The 26,610-nt window shown below is 42.5% G+C and overlaps 1 protein-coding gene across 4 annotated transcripts in view; it reads left to right on the forward strand.

Annotated features, from left to right (window-relative positions):
• ntng1a (netrin g1a) overlaps positions 1-26,610 on the forward strand; it is a 122,393-nt gene that overhangs the window by 43,416 nt on the left and 52,367 nt on the right. For all 4 annotated transcript variants that reach the window (XM_030757297.1, XM_030757294.1, XM_030757295.1 and 1 more), the window contains exon 3: positions 21,823-22,466. In XM_030757297.1, coding sequence (XP_030613157.1) covers positions 21,823-22,466 — 644 coding nt within the window. The remainder of the gene's footprint in view (positions 1-21,822; positions 22,467-26,610) is intronic.

Genomic DNA, 26,610 nt, shown 5'->3' on the forward strand with positions numbered 1-26,610 from the left:
AAAAAAAAAAAACAGGAGGAAAAAGCAAAGTAACCAGTAAGTAAAAAGGAAGGAACTAATATTTGTGATGTTTCCTTTACTTAATTAGATACATAAGCAATAGCCAGTGGTGCAAAACAATCAGTAATTAATTAGTAGTTACTGATTTGTGTCACTCAGTGTTTGGATCGAGTTAATCAGCGCTCATGAAACTCATGAAATATGTGGGGTGTAAATTCTATTAGAGACAATTATGAACTGCCTAATGATTTACTAACATATCTTGCTAGTTCTTTTGAAAATAATCTTTATCTATTATATAGCCAAAAATTAAGAGTTATATTAGCTATACTGACCAACCTATTGTTGACCCATAAATTAGCAGGTATAGCCATAAAGAGGGTCATTATAACTACCAACTTGTTCCTACTAAGTCTTTAATAAATAAGCAAATAGCTTCCTTTATTGTAACATGAGACTGTCTTACTGGATGAGTCAGCTCAGAAGCAGTAATAAAAATAAAGAAAGAAGTAAAACAAGACAGCTACAAGCATGTTTACTCTACCATAAAGTAAACACTTCACAGTAAAATTATTTCTGTCCATTTGTCACATCTGTAAAGAAGCCAAACAGTATGACAAGAAAAATATAAGGAAATAGTGACACCAAATATTTACTAATATTTTCCCTTCATTATGCTGGAATATGTCCCTGTACTTCAGAAAATAATACCATAAAAGAGATTTAAAAGGTACAAACTTTTGCAAAGGTTGTTGACTCAAATGTCACTAGAGCACAATATGGGTTTTCCTAATTCATCATCTATGAACAATGAATGTATTTTTGTAGCTGTCTAATCAATGTAGAAATATTTTTACTGGATAAGGAAAAAAAACAATAGTGGCACTAGATGCAAAAGTCAGAGATCAGCCTATAGCCATTAGGTGTCATCTTATGAAGGTCACAACTGTCTCTACAAAGTTTCATGGCATTTCATTTACTAGTTGTGGAGATTTATGCTGGACTAAAGTGTTGGAAAACAAACTGACAACACTGCAATCAATACTACCGTGACTGAAGTTTAAAAGTAAAATAAGTATGGGGATGTAAAGGCCATAAAGTCATGTGATAACACAATAAACTTTTATGCTTTTATACTCAGTGGGAGCAAAAAAAAAAGTGCATGGAGATGTACAGTTGTGGTCAGACATTTACAGATACATCATAGCCATGAATGTCATGGTAATTTGGGGATTTTAATTTTACATTTTTTTTCTTCTTCTAGCGTGGAATCATTGTACAACAAGAGCTGGATGCACAAGTTTGAATTTATTTTGGATTTTCTCTAATCCACAAAGGGTCAAAAATATTATGTCTCAGGCTCAAATATATACACCTGCACTAATATTTGGTTAAATGGCCCTTAGTACCTTGCACCTTGACCAGATGCTTTTGGTAGCCATCAACAAGCTTCCGACATATTTCTGGCTGGACATTTGGCCATTGCTCTTGGTAGAATTGGAGTTTATTTAAACTGGTAGATTTCCTGGCACAGACTCGGCTTTAAACATAGTCCACAAATGTTCAATAGGGTTAAGGTCATGGCTTTGGAAAGGCCATTCCAGAAGCTTATCCATTCCAAAACCATTTTTGTGTGTTTGGGATCATGGTCCTGATGGAACACAGCTGCCAATTAGCTGCTGATGTAGGATGAAGTTGAAGAATTTTGAGGAAGTTCTTCTTCTTTATTATTCTATCCACTTTGTGCAGTGTACCAGTACTGTTATGGTAGTGACGGGGTCAGTACCGATTGGATGTAGCACCCTCTTGTGGACTAGAGGGAAGTTGTTAAAATGTTAAATAAAGAGAGGTCGTCACGTTTAACAGAGCTGTCCGAGTCCGTTCTGTACAAGCACAATATAGAGAGTAATAACTAACAAAACATGGTGTCAGAAGTTCTCTGAGGGGAAAGAGAGCCACAGGAGAGAAGAGGCCTTCTCACCAGAGAGAACTCGCGCTGCATACCGGGACCGAAAGGAATTTTTGAAGCTAAGCTAACACAGCAGCAAGCGCTAGCTGGCAGCCCGATCAGCAACATGGCAGCCGCACCGGCAGCATTTCAAGTATCACCGCCGCCCAAGTTTGACTTCTCAAAGCCGGAAGAGTGGCCGAAATGGATCAGACGCTTTGAGCGATTCAGGATAGCGTCGGGACTCGAGTTGCAGCCGGAAGAAAACCAGGTTAACACTCTGATATACACAATGGGTGACTAAGCAGAGGACGTGATAACTTCACTGAACCTGACCGAGGAGGAGGCGAGTGAGTACCACACTCTCAAGCATAAACTGGATGCACACTTTGTTGTTAGAAGAAATGTTATCTTTGAACGTGCAAAGTTTAACCAAAGACAACAAGAAGTGGGGGAGACAGCGGATGGTTTCATTACATCCCTATATGCCTTGGCAGAACATTGTGGCTATGCGGCGCTGCACAGTGAAATGATAAGGGACAGACTCGTTGTGGGCATAAGAGACAAGAGACTCTCGGAGCAACTGCAAATGGATGCCGAGCTCACGTTAGAAAAAGCAGTGATTCGAATACGACAAAGCGAGCTTGTTAAGAAACAGCAGGATCTCCTTAAAAGCAATTTCAAGCAGGAAAACCCATGCAATGTGGACATTGTTAACACTAAAACAAATCAGTTCAAAAAAACAAAAATGGTGCCAGATAACATGGGGAAAATGATGAAACAGGGCACAAGACTGTGTACCAGATGTGGAAAGACACCCTCCCACAGCAAAAATGAGTGCCCAGCAAGGGGCGTACTCTGCAATCTGTGTAAAAAGAAAGGACATTATGCAAGAGTATGCAGATCGGGAGCAGTGAGAGAAGTACAAGCAGCACGTGATGACAGTGAAGAAGTGGCATTTCTGGGCTCGGTGGCATCGGACACGCCAGATGATGCTTGGATTACTACAGTAAAGGTGAACAATCAGGCCTGTCTACTCAAAATAGACACCGGAGCAGACGTAACCGTGCTGCCAGAAAAAGAATACATCACTCTAGCACAAAGACCGCAGCTGCAACCCACAAACCTGAAATTGTATGGTGCAGGTATGTCCCCACTAGAAGTTAAAGGGAATTTCACAGCTAACCTGAGCACTCCCAGCAAAACTACAAGACAGCCCGTGTATGTAGTAGCGGATCTGATACAAGGGCTACTTAGCCGCACAGCAAGTGTAGCTCTTGGGTTGGTGGCCAGAGTAGAAGCAGTGTCACTCACATCAATGGAAGCAGTGAAGCAGCAGTTCCCCAAACTATTCAGTGGCTTAGGGAGGATGGAGGGTGACTACAAAATTGAGCTCAAAGCAGATGCTAAACCATTTGCCCTGTCAACTCCAAGACGAGTACCGGTTCCCCTGTTACCCAGAGTAAAAAAGGAACTAGCTCGTATGGAAGATTTAGGAGTAATCTCCAGAGTGGAGCAGCCTACTGATTGGTGTGCAGGTATGGTCCCAGTACCCAAACCAAACAGAGAAGAAGTCCGTGTGTGTGTGGATTTGACCAAACTGAACAAATCTGTTAAAAGAGAACGACACATGTTGCCTTCAGTGGAGCACACCCTAGGACAACTAGAGGGTGCAAAAATATTCTCAAAACTTGATGCAAATTCAGGATTTTGGCAAATACCTTTGTCCAGGGAGTCAGCTCTTCTGACAACCTTCATCACACCGTTTGGAAGATACTGTTTCAACAGACTTTGCTTCGGCATCTCCTCAGCTCCAGAGCATTTTCAAAGAAGAATGTCTCAGCTCCTGGAGGGACTGGATGGAGTTGTCTGCCAAATGGATGACATCTTGGTGTATGCCAACACACAGACCCAGCATGACAAGCGACTTGTGGCAGTCCTTGAACAGCTTGTAAAAGCAGGGGTGACATTAAAAAGTGAAAAATGTGAATTCGCAAAGTCCTCCATCAAATTCCTGGGACAAATCATTGACAGTGCAGGCGTCAGAGCAGACCCAGAAAAAGTAACCGCTGTCAACAAGATGGAAGCACCCACCGATGTGAGTGGAGTAAGGCGATTCTTGGGAATGGTTAATCACCTAGGAAAATACCTTCCCCACCTAGCAGAGAAAACACAGCCGTTGAGGGAACTGCTCAGCACTAAAAACATTTGGTGCTGGAGCGCGGCTCAACAGACAGCGTTTGATGGTATTAAATCAGAACTGAGCAAACCACCAAGTTTGGCACTCTACAACCCTAAAGCTCAAACGACGGTGTCGGCTGATGCATCTTCGTATGGATTGGGAGCAGTGCTGCTCCAGAAACAGGAGGATGGCATAACCAAGCCAGTGGCATTTGCCTCAAGAGCACTAACCTCCACAGAGCAAAGATATGCCCAGATTGAGAAAGAAGCATTAGCCATAACCTGGGCATGTGAACGATTTTCTGATTTTCTTATTGGTATTGAGTTTCATGTTGAGACAGATCACAAGCCACTGGTACCACTCTTGGGCTCAAAGAACCTGGATGAACTGCCACCACGTGTGCAGAGACTGAGGATGAGACTAATGAGATACTCTTTCACCATCTCACATGTCCCCGGGAAAAACATAGCAACTGCAGACGTGCTGTCCAGAACACCAGAAAGGACTGGTTGTGACAAGAAAATGACTGATGAAATAGACTTGTATGCACATCAGGTGATCTCATGTCTCCCGGCAACAGAGGAGAGACTGCAACAGATAAGAGAGCAGCAAGACAAAGATGAAACGCTAAAACAAGTCAAGCACTACTGTAAACAGGGCTGGCCGGAAAAACAAAAAATTCCGGGTTCATGTTTCCCGTATCATCAGCATTCAGGAGACCTGACAGAAGAAAATGGACTTCTGCTAAAAGGTATGCGCATTGTAATTCCAAAGGTATTACAAAATGAGATCCTAACACGGCTGCATACAGGTCATCAGGGCATCGCAAAGTCAAGGGAACGAGCAAAGCAGTCAGTATGGTGGCCAGGACTGAGCTCTCAACTACAACAGCTAGTAGCAGAGTGTGAGTCATGTGCAAAGTTGAGACAGCAACACAGAGAAACACTCATGCCAACTGAGTTTCCTGCACGACCATGGGAATTAGTTGGCGTAGATCTTTTCGACTGGAATAGCAACCAGTATTTGGTTGCAGTGGACTATTTTTCAAGGTATATAGAAATTGCTAAGTTGACATCTACCACGTCAGCAGCAGTGATTGCACACTTAAAGTCCATATTCGCATGCCATGGCATTCCAGCAGAGCTTAGGTCGGACAATGGGCCTCAGTTCTCCTCAGAGCAATTCCAGAGGTTCGCTTCAGAGTGGAGCTTTCTCCACACCACCTCCAGCCCGAGGTTTCCTCAGAGCAATGGTGAGGCAGAAAGGGCCGTGAGGACAGTAAAGAGCCTTCTACAAAAAGAAGGAGATCCCTATCTTGCTCTCATGGCATATCACGCCACACCGCTTGCCAATGGACATAGCCCTGCAGAGCTCCTGATGGGAAGGAAACTTCGAACTACACTACCTGTCCTCCCATCCAGCCTTAACCCAGCCTGGACAAACATCACCGCACTGAGAGAGAGAGAAAAGAAAGAGAGAGAGAAACAGTGGAAATGGTTCAACAAAAGACACAGAGCACGTGACCTCACTGGACTCCACCAGGGAGATCAAATTTGGATCAAAGACATGAAAGACAATGGGACTATATCTGGCAGAGCAGATACACCCCGGTCTTACCTCATTGAGACCCCTAGGGGGCTCCTATGTCGAAACAGGTGCCATCTTGTTCCACTTAAAGGGACTGAATCTGAACCTGCAGAACAACAAGGTCCTGTCATGCCTGAGAATATCGACCCTGTTTCAGGCGTGGCTCAGCAGTCTGCTGTACCACCAGGCAGCCAACCTACTGCCAGAAGATATCCAACAAGAGAGCGAACCCCTCCGAGGTACCTTAAGGACTTTGACTTAGGTAGAAGGTACTCTCGAGGAATTGAGTGACCAGCCCGGGGCAGAATAATCCCCTCACTCAGTTGAAGGATCGGGGAGTCTAACCCACCTTCATAGTCTGGATAAGTTCACAATAAAAAAAAAAAAAAAAAAAAAGTAATAAATAAGTGAAATGGTGTTCTGAGCTTATGGTGAGATAACCGCCCTAAATTACTTAACATTTGGTTCCACTGGAATGAGTGCATACTGATAAGTGAAAGTACCATTCTAACCATTCTATTGTTGTTATTATTATTAATGGTCTCAAAAGGGGGGATGTTATGGTAGTGACGGGGTCAGTACCGATTGGATGTAGCACCCTCTTGTGGACTAGAGGGAGGTTGTTAAAATGTTAAATAAAGAGAGGTCGTCACGTTTAACAGAGCTGTCCGAGTCCGTTCTGTACAAGCACAATATAGAGAGTAATAACTAACAAAACAAGTACCACTGGCAGCAACAGTGTTCTTAGGTTTGAAAACATCACCTTTACTCCTCCAAACATCCTCTTGTCATTGTGGTCAGGTACCTCAATCGTTGTCTCATCTGACCACAAAACCTTTCTCCAAAAGGGATTTGACTTGTCCATGTGTCCATTTCAGTCGAACTTGAAGGTGTTGATTTTGGTGCAGCGGTTTCTTTCTTAGTCCATGGTGGTGTAAAACTTGCTTACACTGGACAGTGACGTGTTCCAGCAGTTTACAGTTCATAGGAAACTTGAGCCTTGGTGGTTCTTGAGTTGTTCCTAACTAATATCCTGTCATCTGAAGGTGACAGTTTGGGTCTTTATCCAGACTTTGGTGAAGTGGTGATTCATCCAAACATTTTGTACTTATGTACAGCTGATTGAACTGATTGATCTTGGAATCTCCAGTTATTTAGAACTAGTTCCAAAAGACCTTCCCAACTTATGGAAGTCTACAATTTTCCTTCTTAGCTCCATATTGAGTTCCTTGGACTTTCCCATTTTTTGAGTCTGGGTCAGTCCAATTTGTTTGAGTGCTATCAAACAAATCCACGAGCACTAATGAGAAGTTAACAGACCTTGGCCTTGTCAAGTTAAGAGACAGTGTAGAATCTTCAGCACCACTTATTAAAAGATGTGTGTATGTGTACTTTTGAGCCTGTGTGGATTAGAGAAAATCCAGAATAAATTGAAACTTCTGCACCCAATTCTTGTTTTGTTTTGTTTTTAAGTCATTAAAAATGTATACTGTACAACCATTCCACCCTGGAAACAGTTCAAAGAACTCATTAAAAGCCCCAAATTACCACAACCGTAACACCCCTATTGTATTGCTCCAATTACTTTTGTTCTACTATATTTTATTGCTAATAATTGCATGATCTAGCTGGAAAGAGCGCTTGACCAGGTCATGGTGCAGGTCACACAATCAATCAAGCAACCTTGGGATTTTCACACAAAAAAACACACTCATTAGATGCAGCCTCCAAACAAAAGGGTTCCTCCCAGCACTTGCAAGAGAAGACAAACAAGGGTAATGCTTCATTCAAGTAGATGTTTAAAATGGGGAAAGGAGATATAAATTACCTACTGATTCTACATGAAAAGCCCTCACGGACTGAAGTAAAATATACAATAAGTAGAAGGCACAGAGAATTGTACTGAAAGTGAACTGAAAAGAAAGACTACAGTAGACTACAATGTTATTGTGCAAACAGCACCTTCAGGTTAGTAATTACTCAGTAAGTAAGAAATACAGATGCTATTTAATGTCAAGCAGTTAAAAAAAATCAGAAGGATCACAGTGGGAAAACAGTATGCAGCACAATAAAAATGAGAGAAAAGCAGCAATAACTGAATGACATGCTAACAAAGCAGCAATGGAAATCTCTCCCATAAAAGGACCTGTTATGGTTGTCACATTAAAAAAAAAAAAATCAAGTCAACTAATGTCGTAAAGAAGGTACCTTGAGAGCCCAAAACACTCACACAGTCAGTGGCTTGGCAGGAACTGTTACGAAATTACACAGTGATTATCTACAGCAGGAAACTTGCTTCAAACAGCAATGTCACCCACCAGCTTCTGTACCTTTAAGCTTCCTCTGAGGGCATATTTAACAGAGCAGCAGGGGAGCAGGTGGAAGCATTGGTCTGAAATGTATTTAAAAGTCTGCAATCTGGATGAGCAAACAAAGCAGCAGCATTTAGCTCCAACCCACGCAACACACCTCGACCAGGGACTGAGCAGGAATGCCACAGCAGCAGTGGTGGAGGAAGATCAGAGCTTGCGTGAGGTTTTTATTTCCTGTCACAGCGCGCCAGCTAATTGAATTGGCTGCACTGCGCACATTAGGCACTGATGTGGAGCTGTATTTCTGCATTGCCTCCTGGTTCTAAGTGTATTTTACCTAAATGTGCTGCATTTCATCATTAGGATGAAAGAATTAATCTTATCATGTCCTAGCAAATCCTTCTAAACTTTTTCCGTGGCTGAAAAATGGCTGTAAAATAATACACTTAAAACACACAGTACCGCACACTGGCTACTGTTGCAGCACAGTGTGATTCAATTGGCTGACTCAAACATTAGATTCCCATGCTTTGCTTTGCCATACTAACAGTAATTGACGTCAGCGCCCTCCTATATAGCTCAACTATTCCTTTGTGCTTTCCACTCATTCGCCTTTGGCAAATGATCTAGAATTAATTTGTAAGGTAGGCTTATTGTTGCAGCCAAGCAGGGTTTGTGTCCATGGGGAAGAAGCCGGGGCAGCTCCCTGCGCTGGGGTTAGACTCTTAGCTTGGTCAAGGTGACAGTGATCCATGTCTCTCTGGAGGGCCTCTATGTAGGATATGTAGCACTATTATAACACTAAAAATACCAGTGGATTGAGAGATGGTTAGAGAGAAAGGATGGCGACAGGCAATGGAGTGGTGTAGACCATTTTTGATGTAGCCTCAGCTTCGCGATGTCAACCCTTGAGGGATTTCACGGCTAGAAGATAAGGGGTGATCATGTCTGCTGGTTTCTGGTCCTAATGTGTCGTGGAAAACTCCAAAGTCTTCATTTTATCTGACAAGACAGTTTGATTGAGAGATGTTGCACTGCAGCAGCCAGCAGATCGATTATACCCTAGTGTATTAGTTCACTGTAGAAATGTCATCTTAATAAAAGAAGAGAAGAGAATGACAGTGAAAAATAACCTTCCTCCGTGCGTGATTTGGTGCAGGCAGCAATGCAGTCATCTAAAACACATTTTGTAGTTTTTTTCTGTATGAGTCATAGTTTTATATAACAAGAATAATATATATATATATAAAATGTATAACATCTGACCAGTTCCAGGCAGAAGTTAAAGAGAAAAAGTTTGAAAGTTGTTTTTGGTTAAGTTACTTGTACATTATTAATGCTACATTACTTTTTTATAGATTTGAAGAAAAAAAAGGATTAGGCTTTGATTTGAAATGGTACATACTTTTTTTCTTTTTGCATTTTAGCACACAGCCACTACCATTGGGTCCTCTTTGAAAAGACCTCACAGATGTGTCATTATTGTTAGCTACAGCTCTTCTTTGACTTAAAGTCAAAGATAAATGTTAGAAACTAGATCAGCGGTTTCCACTTTGAAGCAACTGTTGGCTACACCTGGGGTTACCTCCTCTGCATTTGACAGGGAGTGGAGAAAAACTGTCACATCATTTAGACCGTGAGGCATTTCCATGTTGCACAACTTCTTATTTTCCTCAAACACATGCCTACACAGATACAGTACAGCAAGGTTGCAGTGCACAATACATGCTGTGCTGCATGAGTAAATTTTCTGAATTTAGTGTTAAATGTGCTAGAATACAGTGCCAATATACTGCACTGGGCCATTAACCTGTCTGTGTTAGCGGTACACCATCAGCCATCAAACACCCCTTGGCTCTTGCTCTCAATGGGTGTGCTTACCTCGCTCTCACAGATATAACATCTTTTAAGCAGGGGATGTTGTCCTGTCCTCCAAACCATATCGCAGTGGCACCCTGTAGGGCCTGCACTGCCATATAAAAGATAATGGAATATAAAATAGTTTTTATATCTTCTGAATGTGCAGGGGCCGCGTGCTGAAGGCTTTCCCCGCTATTGTTTTAAGGCTCATGAATCTTCTAAATCGCTGCCAGTGATCACGACGAATGAAACAGGAGAACATTTACGAATCGTCTCACCTCATAACCTCTCCACAGCCGACTGGACGGGCCCATGCTGTGGTGCTTAAGGTGGTTGAATGGTGCAGCTCACTGCCTTTTGGATCACTATTGGATTTCCCCCAGTGGTGCTACAAAACAGCACATTTCATCTGTTGGACCCTTGGAGCTGTTGGTCTGCAGTGCTTGTGTAGGGTTTCAACAAGTTTCATGCTGACTGCGAGTTTCCACTTTAAGCTCAATATATTTACTGTTGAACATGATGGCATTTAGTCACGTACATGTTAGAGGTTCATAGTGAACAGTTTTAATGCTCAACTTAGCTTACCAGCTGATGGCTCCAACTTCATGCCATAATTGTGAAAGTCTCTCATATAATTCTCAGCAAAAAAAAACAAAACAAATAAGAATGGTTGCATTGACTGTTATTGCTTTAATATATTATTGTAAAACTTGAGGATCATGTTGTACCTTTTATTTTTTCCTTAATTGTTTCAGAGGTTTATGCCTTCATCTGTAGTCTTATTTGTTTTGCATAATTAATTAGCAGGAGCTACACTTGTTTTATTGAGCTTACATTATATGCAAAACCATGCTTTACACACACACACACAATTGGCAGAAGAACCTGTCTCAGCATGTGTAAGTGTGGGATTTTAGGGTTCCCTCTGGCTTGTTGACCATAGTCCAGGCTGGACGACCTCCGGCCGACCCTGAGCCATTTGAAAATATGATTGTAATCCTTGTGAGGATTTGACCAGGGTGTCTATTACCACTGTAATCTGTCACACTGGCATCCAATATTCATTCCACGTCCAGGTTAAGCTCCTCTTTCTGTCTGCACCACCCATCACCATGGGAGACAGGGAGAGGGAGAGGAGGGATCCAGTGAAGGTGTTGGCATGACTAGAGAGAGAGAGAGAGAGAGAGAGAGAGAGACTGAAATTGAGAGAGCACTGCTTCAATCAAGCCACTGGGTTGGGGTGAAGAAATCTATTGTGGAACACAAGGTCTCATTAATGCAGCAGGGATAGCTTTAACCCCCAACCCCCACGTCTTACACACATGCACGTACACACATATGCACACACCTTACTGAGGAAAGACAGGCACAAATATGGAAGAGAAATAGATACATATAAGGAAAGGATTATGGATTTCTGGGCCAACAGTGGGAGAAATTCTACAGTGTTGACAAAAAAAAGTTTCCAAGTTATTGCAGACATTTAACATAGAAATCAAGGAGCTTTTTTATTTATGTAAAACAGATGTCCCAGCTTGTTTTATTGTAAGATTATTGTCATATCGGTGCTAAAAATATAGTGTATTATGACTAGCCCTATACAGGACAGGTACTGTGTCCTGGGTGAATGGTGCAGCTTGTCCATTTCCACATGACCTTGGACAGAATATGCATAATGACAATGATTAGATTCCTTGAAAAACTACAGCATGAGTATACCGGTGTCATGACTTCTCATACTAATATTTATTTTTGACTATCCCATTGCTATAATGATTTGAAGTCATCTACAGTTTTGGACAAGTTTTGGTTTATAGACACTCATCAATCAAGTAATAATAAGTTTGGGATTTTAATGACTTCTTTGAACTGTTATTTTTCCAGCGTAGAGTGATTGTACAGCATACATCTTTTGTGACTTTAAAAACAAGACCTGGATTGGTAGTTAATTTAAATTGGTTGGTTTTCTGGCACAGACCTGGATTTTATGCATAGTCTACCAATTTTCAATATGGTTGCAGTCGGGACTTTAGGAAGGCGATTCCAGAAACTTAATGTTAGCCTGCTTTATTCATCCCAGTTTTATGTGTGTTTGAGTTCATTTTCCTGTTGGAAGACCCACTTGAAGAAGAAGAAGAAGAAGAAGAAACAGCCTTTATTGTCCCACAGAGGGGAAATTTGGGTGTAACAGCAGCCGCAGTTATTATAAATATAAATAAAGATATAATAATTCACACTATTAAGAAAAGAATATATATAAAATCAACAAACAATATTAACCTTAATACTACTAATAATAATAACACTATATACAATGTGCATGATGTGCCGGACTATTTACAGTATATTATATATTATCCTACATTGTGTAGGCTATTGTGGTTTTTGTTGGGAGCAGTGATGGTTATAAAGTCTTACAGCTGCTGGGAGGAAGGATCTGCGGTAACGCTCCTTTGTGCATTTAGGATGCAGCAGTCTGTCACTGAAGGAGCTCTCCAGCTCAGCAACAGTTTCATGCATGGGATGGGAGACCTTGTCCATCAGTGATGTTATTTTGGTCAGAGTCCTTCTGTCTCCCACCACCTGCACTGAGTCGAGAGGACATCCTAGGACAGAGCTGGCTTTCCTGATGAGCTTGTCTATCCTCTTCCTCTCAGCTGTAGACAAGCTGCTGCTCCAACATACTGCTGCATAGAAGATGGCTGATGCCACCACAGAGTCATAGAAGGGCTTCAGGAGTGTCCCCTGCACTCCAAAAGACCTCAGCCTTCTCAGCAGGTAGAGTCTGCTCTGACCCTTCCTGTAGAGCGCATCAGTGTTGTGAGTCCAGTCCAGTTTATTGTTTAGGTGAACACCCAGGTACTTATAAGAGTCCACTATCTCAATGTCCATTCCCTGGATGTTCACCGGTGTCCGTGTGGTGGGTCTGCGCCTGCGGAAATCCACCACCAGCTCCTTGGTTTTAGCGGCGTTGATCAGGAGGTGGTTCCGCTGGCACCAGTCCACAAAGTCCTGAGTCCACTGTCTGTACTCTGAGTCATCCTCACCTGTGATGAGGCCAACTATGGCAGAGTCGTCAGAGAACTTCTGCAGATGGCAGCGTGGGGAGTTTATGGAGAAGTCTGCAGTGTAGAGGGTGAAGAGGAACGGTGCCAGCACAGTTCCCTGTGGGGCCCCCGTACTGCAGACCAGCCTGTCAGAGACACAGCCCTGTGTCCTCACGTACTGTGGGCGGTCAGTGAGGTAGTCCAGTATCCACTCGGAGATGTGGTGGTCCACTCCTGACAGTTCCAGCTTGTCTCTCAGAAGTCCTGGCTGGATGGTGTTAAAAGCACTGGAGAAATCAAAGAACATGATCCTCACAGTGCTTCCAGGCTTCTCCAGGTGGGTCAGAGCTCGGTGCAGGAGGTAGATGATGGCGTCATCCACCCCGATGCCAGGCCGGTAGGCGAACTGCAGCGGGTCCAACGAAGACGACACCATGAGGCGTAGATGGTTGAGGACCAGCCTCTCGAGGGTCTTCATTAGATGCGATGTCAGGGCTACCGGCCTGTAGCTGCTAAGATCCTTTGGATGTTTGGTCTTTGGTACCGGTACCACACAGGAGGTCTTCCACAGTTGTGGTACTTTCCCCAGCTTCAAGCTCAGGTTGAACATGTATCCCATGATGCCACACAGCTGATCTGCGCAGCACCTCAGGAGCCTGGAGCTGATGCCGTCTGGACCAGCAGCCTTTCGCACCTTGATCTTACGTAGCTCCTTCCTCACATGATGAGTTGAGAGGGACAAGATGGAGGTGGGGGATGGGGGTTGTGAGATGGAGTCCTCAGAAGTGAAGGGGGTGGGTGATGGCTGAGAGCTGAGAGGTGTGAGGTCCCAAGAAGAAGAAAGGTTGGCAGTCATTAAAGATGGTGGGGCTGACAGCAGGGGGGACTGGGCTGGGGGAGGGGTGGGTTGCTGGTCAAACCTGTTAAAGAACTGGTTCAGGTTGTTAACCCACTCTAAGTCTCCCACAACCCTAGGGCTTGGTTTGTGGCCTGAAATTGAGTTCAAACTCCTCCAAACCCCACTGATGTTGCTCTGCTGTAGCTGGTCCTCCATCTTCTTCCTGTAGATGTTTTTTCCATCCCTGATTTTCCTTCTCAGATCCTTCTGCACGGCTCTCAGCTCCTCCTTATTTCCTGATCTAAAGTCTCTCTTCTTCTCCTTCAGGAGAGCCTTTATTTCAGAGTTGATCCAGGGTTTGTTGTTTGAAAAACACCGTACCCTCCTGGTGGGCACAGTGTTTCCCACGCAGAAATTGATGTAATCAGTGATGCAGTCCGTGATGCTGTCGATGTCCTCCCCATGAGGGGCACAAAGCTCTTCCCACACAGTGGAGCTAAAGCAGTCTCTCAGAGCTTCTTCAGTCTCCTCAGACCATTTCTTCACTGTGTGTGTCACAACTGGTTCTCTGTGTACCAAGGGTTTGTACACAGGCTGGAGATGAACCAGGTTGTGATCTGAGCCCCCCAGGGGAGGCAGAGGTGATGAGCTGTATGCCTCCTTGATGTTGGCATACAGTAGATCCAGTGTGTTGGTATTCCTGGTGTGGCAGGTGACATACTGGGTGAAGGTGGGGAGAGTGGAGGACAGGGAGACGTGGTTAAAGTCCCCTGAGATCAGAAAGAGGGCCTGTGGGTGCTGTGTTTGGAGTCTGCTGGTAGTAGCATGGAGGACATCGCAGGCTGCAGCAGCGTTAGCAGAGGGCGGCACATACACAGTTATCACAATAACATGTGAAAACTCCCGAGGAAGATAGTGCGGTCTCATACCAACAGCGAGCAGTTCAATGTCCTTACTGCAGAGCGTCTCTTTGATGGTTAGATGTCTGGAGTTGCACCATCTATCGTTTACAAACACAGCCAGACCCCCGCCCCTCTTCTTACCACTCTCCTTGGTTCTGTCGGCACGGATCAAATGAAAGCCGTCCATGTTTATGTGTGAGTCCGGGGTTAGCTCGGTTAGCCACGTCTCCGTCAGGCACATGAGGCTGCTCTCCCGGTAGCTCCTTTGATGTCGCGTTAGCGCCGTTAGCTCGTCCACTTTGTTGGGAAGAGATCTCACGTTTCCCATGATGATGGACGGGATGACGGGCCTGTACCTTCTCCCCTGGCAACGACGACCTATGCCCGCACGTCTCCCACGTCTCTTCCTTCTCAGTTCGCGGGGAATATCGAGTCGTTCAGCAGGAGTAGGCACAGCGGAGCGCCCGATGGAGATCAGCTGGTCCCGAGAGTAAACAATAGGAGCGTGGCCACTCTCGCAGTCTCCAAACATAAACACCATAAAAAGGGTAAATAAAAACAAAGTTTTCCAGAAAAAATTCTGCTCCATCATGAGGAAAAAGAGCAGAAGATACAGAAACACAAAAACACATCTAATACTAAACAAAATGAGAAAAAACACGGAATTAGTGCGGAGCTGCTGAAACTGGCTGCCTGCTCGCGCGGCGCCGGAAGTAGAAACATTGTTCCCAATGTTCAACCATCTAGCTGTTGATTTGCAATGAAGTTGAAGAATTTGGGTGTAGTCCTCCTTCTTTATTATTCCATCCACTTTGTGCAGTGTACCAGTTCCACTAGCAGCAAAAAAGCCCTGCACATGATCTTACCATCACCATGCTTGACAGTTGGTACCATGTTCTTAGGTCTTGCCTTTACTCCTCCAAACATACCTCTTGTCATTGTGTCTCAATCTTTATCTCATCTGACTATAACACATTTCTCAAGAAGACATTTGGCTTGTCCATGTGGTCACCTGCAAATTTTAGTTGAGCATGAAGGTGTCAGTTTTGAAGCTTTAGGATCAGTACCCTCTTGATGATGCAAAACTTGCATAACTCTGGACAGTAATGCTGGTTTCCAGCAGTTTCCAGTTCCAGCCTTAAGCCTTAGAGGTTCTTGGATTGCTCCTGACCATACTAACCAATTCATCGGGGGGGTGACAGTTTGGGTCTTTATTGAGATCTTGGTAAAATGGTGACACATCTAAATGACTTGTACTGTTTGAACTGATGATCTTGGAACCTGCAATTATTTAGGAATGGCTCATTAAGCTAATGGAATGGCCTTCCCAAAGCCAAATATCAAATATCCAGCCAGAATTATTCCAGAAGCTTGTTGATGGCTACCAACCATGTCCAGTTGAGGGCAAAGGTCATTTAACCAAATATTAGTTAGGTTGTATGTCTATATTTGAGCCTGAGAGATGTAAATTTTTGACCCTGTGTGGATTAGAGAAAATCCAAAATAAATTTGAATTGTGCTTCCAGTTCTTGTTCTGTAAAGTCATTGTACAATCAGTCCACCCTGGAGAAAGAACAGTTTAAAAAATAAAATAAAATCCTGAACTTATTGTGACATCCATGGCCATGGTGAATGTATGTAGATTTTTGACCACAACAGTAGATGCAGCAAGTGGTCCTCCATCTTAATAAAAACCACAGGTAGATAGTGAATGTGCAGGAATGTTTTAAATCACTGGTCATAAACTGTCATGAGAAGTAATTTTTTATCTGTTGTTTTTCTTTGACCAATTCCATGGACACTGGAGGGCGGGTCAGTGAGATAAGCAAGACTGGAGCTGTGGTAGTGATAAACTCCAGTCACTCATCATCTGTCTTTGTCTCACCTGTCTGTTATAAGAACCCACAAGGAAGGATTGCACATGTGCGTTTTGGTTGGATGGATGTCTGCCATCTATAATATTACATTACCCATGGATATTACCCTGACATGATGTGTGAAGTCCATGACACAGTATCCACACTAAAGCATGGTTTGATCAGCAGGCTCAGTGTTGGGTGGTCAGAGCGGCTAGCTTTCAACTTCAAGGTCACTGAAGGTGTATTGCCTGAATTGTTCTATATCCACTGATTAATAACACTCATGTGCAGTTGTCTGATGAAATGTCCCACTATTGGTATTGATTTTCATTATATTGCTCTTCAAACCAAGAAGTACTACAGGCCCTGCTCCAATAAGTTCCTTTTAGTCAAAAAAAGAAAAGATCAAATCCCATATTAGAATTGATCTGTTTCTCTTATATTTAAACACTGATCCCTTTTTGAAATGAACTTTGTTAGAACACGAAACAAAGAACAGGAAGCAGTAGAAAAGGGGGGTGAGTTAGAAAGACGAATCGATGGAGTGTGAATTCAATTTGCTATCTGGGTTCCACGTCCAAGACATCTGTCACACAAGCGGATTGGTTTGATTGGTGTGAGCCCATCTATCAAGATGGCTTGTCTGCAGTTAGTAAATTTATATTCCCTCAAGTCCCATCCTCCATCAGTGGTTACTGTGTGGCCAGGCCAAGGCTGTCAGCCAACATGGTCATGTCTTATTTTAAACCTCAGTAACTTATCTGCTCTTCTCTTCTTTTGTGTATGAATTCTCCTCCATATCCAACTGTTTGGGTCAAAGATACTTTCTAAATAAAGGTTGATGCAACCCTTTGTTGTAAAGCCATAATGAGAAAATGCATGTTAACAGGAGATAATAACAGCATGCTATTTCTTTTCCCCCAGCATAGTGCAGTATAGTTTTACAGTATTTATTTAAATAAATATGTGAGAATTTGCATTAAAAAAGGGATAATTTTGTTCTTTTTGTTGTTAAATAGGACGTTTAACTACAGAATTAGACTTTTAAAAGACCGATCATTGTTCACTAAATTGTAGCACTTACAGAGTCACAATAAAAGATCCGGGGTCTGTAATTTGAAGCCAAAATGGTGTCTTGCGTTACCTCTGTGAGTGCATCAGGCAAATTGTTTTAACATATCTAAAAGCCCTGGTAAACAAATAGACAAACACTTGCCTGTTACCTAAACACTACAAATAATGCTGGTCTGCAGAGTGCAGCTGAATGAGATGAGTCTGATTCATTATCCACTATGTTGCAGCACTGCTGATTTTTATTCCTCTAGCCGGTTGGTTAAATTAGCCTGAACAGTTTGACAATAATGGGGACAACACCAGAGGAATTTAGAGCAGCTTCCTGATAATATCCACCCACAACCACATACTTGCTGGTATATGAACGCCCACCTGGAAACACAAACACGCTCGCACACAAACAACTGTTCTCTCGGACTGTATCACTGCATCACAGTGCTAATAATCCAGTGTGTTTTGGGTGGGTTGACTGCATCTCTATTAGTGCCAATTTGGCATGACCTTTCCGCTCTCACTATCTCAGCGCTGGCTTTGTAATCTGCGTTGGCTGCCCCCCATCCTGGCCGCTTATCATCACACTGGGATTAATAGAAACATCTTTTGTAATTACAAAAATGCAGCTGTTGTCGTGCCGGGTGCTGTCAGTTGTTTAAACATGTGCCAAACCATTAATTCACTAGTAGAGGCCTTAGCACTACACCACAGTAAAACGCAGAAATCTGGTATTGATTTTCATAAGGCCGTATACTCAGCATTATATCTCCTTGCTCTTCTCCGGCAGACCAGTGCAGCTATTGATCTTCATAAAGGCCATATTTTGTCGTTAGGCAAGAAGCGGATGAGACAGTAATGAAAGGTTTTTAACCTGTGTGTTCGGGGGATCGCAGGACCGCTGGTCAGGGCTGCAAGGTGCTACATGCAGCAGATTTTCAGCTGCACGGCCGCAGGGATCGATAGGGATACATCTTTGTCTGATTACAGAGATGTGCTGGCAGTTTATGTGAGTAGCCTGTGTGTGTGTGTCTCTGGGTGTTACGTGATGCTGATCGTTGGATCAGCATTATTTAGACCTGAAGGAATAAATAGGCTGACCTCAGAGATGATACAGTTGCTCCCATAGAGACACCCTAAGACTGTTTACTTCAGCCATTGGCCTAAGCAAGTAGGTCACAGATGTGACCCCAAAAGAGGTGCCTTTCAGCTCTGTATAGCATGGCAAACTATAGGCTGATAGGCATTCATGAGAAATTTGCTTCTTCAACTGTACCAAAGCCAAGTCCTGCATTAGCCATTTTGGTACACTAGGCAAGATCAAGTGGCAGCTTTAGGGCTAGAAAAATCCCACATAAAGCCAATGTAGCAGTGCCAAAACTACAGTTCGTCACTGAGCGGGCTCCAGAAATGAGCAAGTTCGGATCAACAGCACAAATAAACAACTTCACAGCCTGGTACAAAAAGCTATTTTGGTCTCTCTGTTTCTGTTTAATCTGTACTAAGGCTCTAAATTAAGCATCATTACAGGGCGGCCACTTTGATCGGCAGGTTTCACCTAAGCTAATCTGAGTCACTGATTAATCATGATGGCTTGCTTCATGCTTAATTTTAGAGAAGTCTATGCTCCAATTTGGTAAGGGGAATTTTACTAGTTTATTAGTATGTTACTTAGTACCTAGTAGCAGATAAAATTATCTGTGCAGTGCACCCATACTCTCTGTAGATGCACCTTGCTCAACGAGCAAATGAGATTGCGATGGCTATAAGGTAACATGGAAGGTTTAAAACGTGAGTTAGGTGTGGACAAGATTAGGATTCGGTACAAAATTCTGCTGATGTCTTTACTTCACTTGTCTTTACTTCATTTTGAATTCAGTTCAGATTGACATTCACTTCTAATAGAGTCTATTTACTACAGTGAGCTAATTACACAACTAAATTGTACAGGAGGGGCAGCAGATAATGACTCAGTGCAAGAATACAGAGTACAATCTCACTGTCAATAGTAGCATTCAGTATAATTAAAAACACAATTTTAATAGGAAATAAAATAACTAAAGCAGTTCAGTTACTATGATACAGTATAAATATGGAAAAATGTACAACAATGAATAAAATGTTATTCTCTCAACTCTGGAGTCTATATATGAGCTCTGTTTTAGGTCTCTCTCAGTGAATACACATTCCCAACAAGCCATAAAAATCAACTACTCTGCATGCCAAGTATGTTTTTAGAGACTCCCCTCACCCCCAATCATGCATAACTGTCACCTGTGACTTACTGCACATCTGTCTGTCCCTGCACAGTGCGCCAGATGCTGCAGTTAATGCCACGCCTAACCTCCCACCATGAGATGGTATACTAAAACCCAAGTGGAATTTTCCACTGCCAGCCTGCCTTCTTCCGTCACCATTTCCTCCCAGCCGCCGCTGTCCAGTACCAGGAGAAGCCTGTAGGGGATCGCCCAGACAGGATATTAATGGGTCCCTCCAAAAGTCAGAAGGCCTGACAGAGCCCTGTTTCATTGTCACCTTGCCTTGGAGGACGAGGAAAAACTTGCAAAGCTTATTAGCCGAATGGAGCTGTTTCTCACTCTAACTTACTCGATCTCTGCCTCACCGCTTCATTAGACTGTCTTACATCAGAGACCTGCTCCTGTCCCTGTTTCCTCACCACATCGCCACACTCACTTCCACACACACTCACACACGCACAGGGTGACATCTCCCACCTAATCAAGTAGTGGATTATCTTGTCCTGATAAATTGGAGCTTGTAGCACTTGAAAGGTCCTCTTGGAAGAGTGCCTCCTCCCCCTGACAGCTAGATCGAGCCCCCAGGGAGCAAGGAGAGAGAACATTGCCTGGTAATGATTTGTGGTAAATTGGACAAATGTTTTTGGAGAGACCTCTTTCAAGCCAGGAGCTTGATGAATTTAAAGCATGTGAAGAATCTCTGAAAACCTCAAGTGAAATTTTTGATAGAGAGTTATACGTTGCATATTTTTCTGAATGAAGCTGATGAAAATGATTAAATTACCCAGTAGGTTTAGGTGAATATTTAAAAGAACTGAAGGATAAAATTAGAAAGATGTAAGCACATGAAGGCCCAAAGAGACTGAAAAGAAAGTGGATTCTTTTTAAGAAGATATTTATTTTATCATATGATGTTTACATTGGGCAGTTACTATCACTACAGACAAATAGTAATTTTTCATGACCATCTCCTATAATTTGCATATTCAGGCACGACTGCCATATATAAGCAGGGGTTAAAGTGAGATTTATGCTCGCTCATGTAGTGCTAGCCAGAGCCCTCAGCTAAATGCTACAACTTTATTGACATCGGCAACATGAAATCACTGTGATAAGAATGGGGGGAAAAAAAGGATGTGTTGAGAGAGAATGTGATCCATGGGGTGTCATAATTTTCTTAGTACTGAGCAAGTATATCCATGCTGTCAGCTGGAGGCAATGCCAGGCTGCAGCACACCAAAAATTAACTCTCTTGACAGTACTATGTAGTAAACTGCGAGATTTGGTTACTAATTAATCGAAAGTGCTGGAATATTGCTCCGGATCATTCTGGTCCACTTTAACCCCTCTGGATAAGTACAACATGTGGACTGTAACCCTCATTTGATTAAAAAAATAGGTTTTTTTTTTTATTGATAAAGCTCATAAAGTAATGAAATTGGTGTAGTGTTTTCACTGTTTAAATATCTGTGTGGGAACAATGCCGATAGAAAATGGTTCCATAAAAGTGTTCTGTGAGAAAAATAGTAGTTACTTGATGCACCTACATCTATGATTATGTACATAGGCTTCACAATTTGATTTGTGGGGTTGTCAGATTTTAGTGGCCACCTCTTGGCTCCACCAGTGTGTACAGTGCTGGTATTTTATCCTGGCAACTGGGTTGTTGGCCGACTCTTAAATGATAAATGTGCAACAAAAAGAAATGTGGATTCAACTATTTATAATTGAATGCCCATTAGAGAGGCATCCTCACTCTTTCCTACTTTCCTTTTATGCAAAGCTCAGGACTTCTCCAAATATTTTCCCAGTGTCGTGGTGTTATATGGCATTTACAATACCATGATTACACAAAGTTCTCTGAATAATCAACTCTGACAATGGCCTGATTTGTTACTATGAGCAATATTTTTCATTGCCTTTTCTTTTTTCTGCTCTTTGTTTCCTCTGCTCTCCCTATGTAGGAAAACCCTTACATGTGTAACAATGAGTGTGATGCCAGCACTGAAGAGCTTGCCCATCCTCCAGAGCTCATGTTCGACACTGAGGGCCGTAACCCCACAACCTTCTGGCAGTCCACCTCCTGGAAGAAGTACCCAAAAGCCCTACTGGTCAACATCACTCTATCTTGGAACAAGACCATTGAGCTGACTGACGACATTGTCCTCACCTTTGAGTCAGGTCGACCTGAACAGATGGTCCTTGAAAAATCACTAGATTATGGACGAACCTGGCAGCCCTACCAGTTCTATGCCACTGACTGCTTGGATGCCTTCACCATGGAGCCCAAGACAGTGCAAGACCTAACTCAGCAAACCCTGTTGGACATAATCTGCACTGAGGAGTACTCACGAGGCTACGTGTGGAAGTATGATAAAACTGTACGCTTTGAGATCAAGGACCGATTTGCACTGTTTGCTGGACCCCGGCTCCACAACATGGCCTCACTTTACGGACAACTGGACACAACCAAGAAGCTGCGGGACTTCTTTACCATTACTGATCTGAGAATCCGACTGCTCCGGCCTGCCACGGGAGCCACAACGGTGGATGAGAACAACCTCTCCAGATACTTCTATGCCATTTCTGACATCAAAGTTCAGGGCAGGTAAGACATAAATTAATCTGTACTAATGCTGTTTGATGGAAAGAAAAGGTGGGTAACAACCCCAGAGCACCAGAATGCAAAGGACGGCCCAGTGTAGGTCATGATAATTCAGTCTGGTCAAACTTCTAAAGTGGGTATTGGTCAGCAGGGGTGTAAAAAAGTTTTGCCCAGGGTTTCCTTATAGGTTAATTCACTCTCTGTATGGATGCTTTTAGAATTAATAATGTGAATGTTTTCCTATTTTCATTTTTCTAAGGTCTTATTGCAACCACAGTACAGCTGCCAGGAAGTGAAGAAAATGTGTTGACTGTTGACCATTCTTTCCAATTAGGCAGTGGATCTATAACGTTGTGCAGAGTTCACCGGTTGTCAGCATGTCTTAATTAACCAAGCTGTATACAGTTTGCTGAAGCACTCTACTTTAGACACAGAATTCACTCAGCTGTCTTTTAGCCCACAGAGCACATCAGATGTAGTATTTCAGCCATCAGGTCACTGTACACCGTAATTAGTGTTTGATTTACAAAGTCTCCGGAGGGTCGTATAACATCAAAACAAGACCCCATTGTAGTGTTAGCGGAAAGGCCAACAAAAGCCCCCCCCACTTCTTGACGCTATACTACAAGAGTCACCAGAGCGTCAACTTAAGTGGATCTGTTTTACACTGTTGCAGTTTTTCAATTTAACAGATGTGAATGTGGTAGTGTGGGTGAAGGAATGAAGATTTAATTACTCATGTTTTGCTCTTCACATGTGAGAGACTCAGCTGTACTGAAGCGCAGTGTGCAGAACGTCACAACAATTCGAGGAAATATGTGGAAGTGTTGAAGTCAAGCTGGCAGAGCGTGGCACACAGCAGTGTGTGTGCGTTGCAGCATTTCTCAGCCCGAAGATAGACTTGGGAAGAAGACTACAAATATAAACATCAGCAGTGTCCTGCTCAGTCTCAGCAAATAATTGTTCTAACCAGTGTAGTTTTGGGGAAAAGTAAATCAAAGTTTTGATTATGAGCATTAACACTGGATAATAATTAAAAAAAAAAATAAGGACCTTATCCTCATCCTGCTCTGGAAAATGCATGTTTGTGTTGTGATAATCTGTGCTGCTCTGACAGGATTCACATTAATATTGTCAAATGCCTTAAAGGAATTTGATGGATCTCTAATTTGTTGATTTTCTTAATGTGCTATTGAAATTGAGTACGACTACACTACACATCCCTGTAATGCACAGTAAATGGGCAGGTACCCCTTCAGCACAAAGGCTGTGATAATGAATGCTTTTCTTAGAAATTGAATTTTTGACTTTTCTTGTGACTGAGAAGGTCATTCAGCAAAAATAACTGGAGGGAATTTACTAACACAAAAAGAGTCGGACGTGGCATCCATTCAACACGCACTGAAATGAAGAGAGCTGTCATAAGCGCAGATTATTTATTCTATCTGACTAATCATGACCAAACTCATACATCCCTGTGGGGCTGTATATTTGAGCAATGGCATTGCGGCACCGTCGGGCCGTGGTCGTTTACCAGCCTGCTGCTTTTAGAGTGACGCTCGCCTGAGAAATATTCCCCACTGTTTACCAAAGGTAACACACAGTTCAGCCATAATGAGATACACTCTACACAGAGAGGCTTCACTCTCCACCCCCCACACCCACCCCACTCCCTCCCATGGCGAATCACTGCTCAGCTCCTTTCTCCATGCGTCGTATACTAGACATAAGCTCCTTAACCCCCAGAATACAGTTCTGTGAGACGCGCCAGGAAAGTTTTTGCTGGGCCAGTGAGGTTGAATCTGGCATATTTTACTGTGCTGGACTCAGCTACCATCCGCCTGGATCGGAAGTAGAAGTGGGTGTGGAGGAAAATACAGTAGGAGAGTTTGCAGATTTTCTGCCCTTGCCACAACAGTGTGAGAAACAAAGAAACGAACCTAAGCTCTTTGCCAAAGTAGGTCAGCCTAGAAAAGAGAGAAGAAGCACAGTTTTGTAGAAGTAGTCCTCTTTGCATCTGTAGCATGTAGCTAAAGTTGTTACAGGGAAGCCAGAAGTGTCATGCATGACCGTTCTATTATAGCTGATGACAAGGAAGGACCAGACCAAAGGCACAAGGGGGGAAAAAAAATCAATGCTGAGAATTTCAAATCAAACCAGGCATGAAGCTGTGAGATGGATGTGAACAATGCATTCTGGCTGGTGACTTAAAAGAATTTGACACCCTCACTGTTTCATTGTATCAGCTGAGCTAAATGGATGTATGGAGAGAGAAACTGTGGAGAGTTGAGGGGATTTTCTAATTATCTACTGTATGACTTTGGAATAATTGCTCAGACCCTCGCTCTCGCTCACTCACTTTCTTTTTACATGCTTTACAGTAACTATAGCCTGCAGATTCACTAACTCTCCCTCTTCACTCCATCTCCCCCTCCTTTACCTCCCTCCTGCATGTGATCAATATAGTGTAATTAAAGCTGGAGAAGATTCAGCCTACTAAAAGATCTTTTTCTGGCTATCAGTTTCTGTTTCACCATATATATATATATATATATATATATATATATATATATGTGCGTGTGTGTGTGCGTGCATGCCAATCACATACCCACAAAATCAAAGAAATACAGCTAATAGGAAAAACTGTAGGTGGGATTTCTGGCACTTCTTTTTTTTAATCACCGTCACGGTTTTTAATTGCCAAAATCTACCAGGACAATCCTTTTAGGCCAGAGATTTAAATAACCTCCCAATCTGGCAACAGATTGTTACAAACCTTTTTCCCTCTGTCAGTGCATAAAATATAATTTAAGAACCATATCATTAACTATTTTTCCAGATTGTTTCTACCGTGCTTGTGTTAAGCAAAAGGATTTGATAAGTGAAGAGAGAGTTGGTTTTAACAATTTAACCTTATGTGTGTGCACAGCTGCATTCTCATGGTCAGAAACAGCTTCACAGTTAAGCTGTCTGCAGGGTAGAGGGGAAATTTACTTCAAGGGGCAAATTGGTTATTAGATGCAACAACCTTCTTTGTGGTTGAGTCTCCCTTCATACTCGTGGAAGGAAAGGCCTCTTCAGTGATGTGAATTCCCACGCTAAAACAGCATCTCAACATATTGCTTTGGATGTCTACTCGGATCTGTAATGTCTGAGCTCACATACAGTAAAATGCCACTAATTTAAAAACCCTTAGAAAGATCATGAATCATTGGGTTATTTACTTTTTTTTTTTATCAAACCATTCAAAATAAAATGCTAAACTATGAATTAGCTAGCAATCATCAGTTGTTGGTGAATATGTACAGTTATAGGTTCTCATATTTCTTCAGTATTCTCTCTAGATTTTGACTGCAGTGAATCAGTTTGAATCATTCGCTATGATGGGGAGACTGATAACCATACCACATGACATCAAATACATTCCACAGTTTGCTGTCACAATGTAATGAAGGTGACAAACAAACAATGAATAAATAAATAAATAAAGTAAATAACTAACTTTATTCATATAGTGCTTTTCAAATCAAATACTGCATAAAATAAATCTACTGAAGACACTTTCAATAAAGATTATTTCTTGTGATGCACTACATTTGGAGTGTAATAAATTCTAATCTTATATTAAATCATATCTGAAAATTGATTTTTTTTTTTTTTTTTTAAACAGAGCTGGCATGAAATTGATCTGTAGCAATCATATTACTGTGCCCATTCTCACTGCCCACAGAATGTAAGCACGTCATCATGCCTTCACAATTTAGTCTTCATTCCCACCCACCCAGATGAATATCAGTTTGTGTTTTGGCACATTATGCGTTTGATTAATTGCTTTAAAACCACTGCAAATCTGCATTGGTGCGCATCTTGCAACATTGTACATTATTAACAGTGAATTATCATTGCTATAGCAGTGTCGTTACTGTATTTTATTTTTGGCTCAAATCCACAGCGCTACAAAAAAAAAAAAAAAAGACAATGAAAGGGAAGCTTTTCATCTGAGGCGTGCAAAAATATACCATCTGCAAGGGATTAAACACTTCATCTCTACTACAGACCATAGGCCGCACTATTGGTGCATTCTAATTGCAGTGTAGTTCAGTGCATGTGTGCTATGGCTACAGCTGTTCCAACTACAGATCAGCAA

Source organism: Archocentrus centrarchus, chromosome 20 (genome assembly GCF_007364275.1).
Source record: "Archocentrus centrarchus isolate MPI-CPG fArcCen1 chromosome 20, fArcCen1, whole genome shotgun sequence".
Classification (NCBI taxonomy): domain Eukaryota; kingdom Metazoa; phylum Chordata; class Actinopteri; order Cichliformes; family Cichlidae; genus Archocentrus; species Archocentrus centrarchus.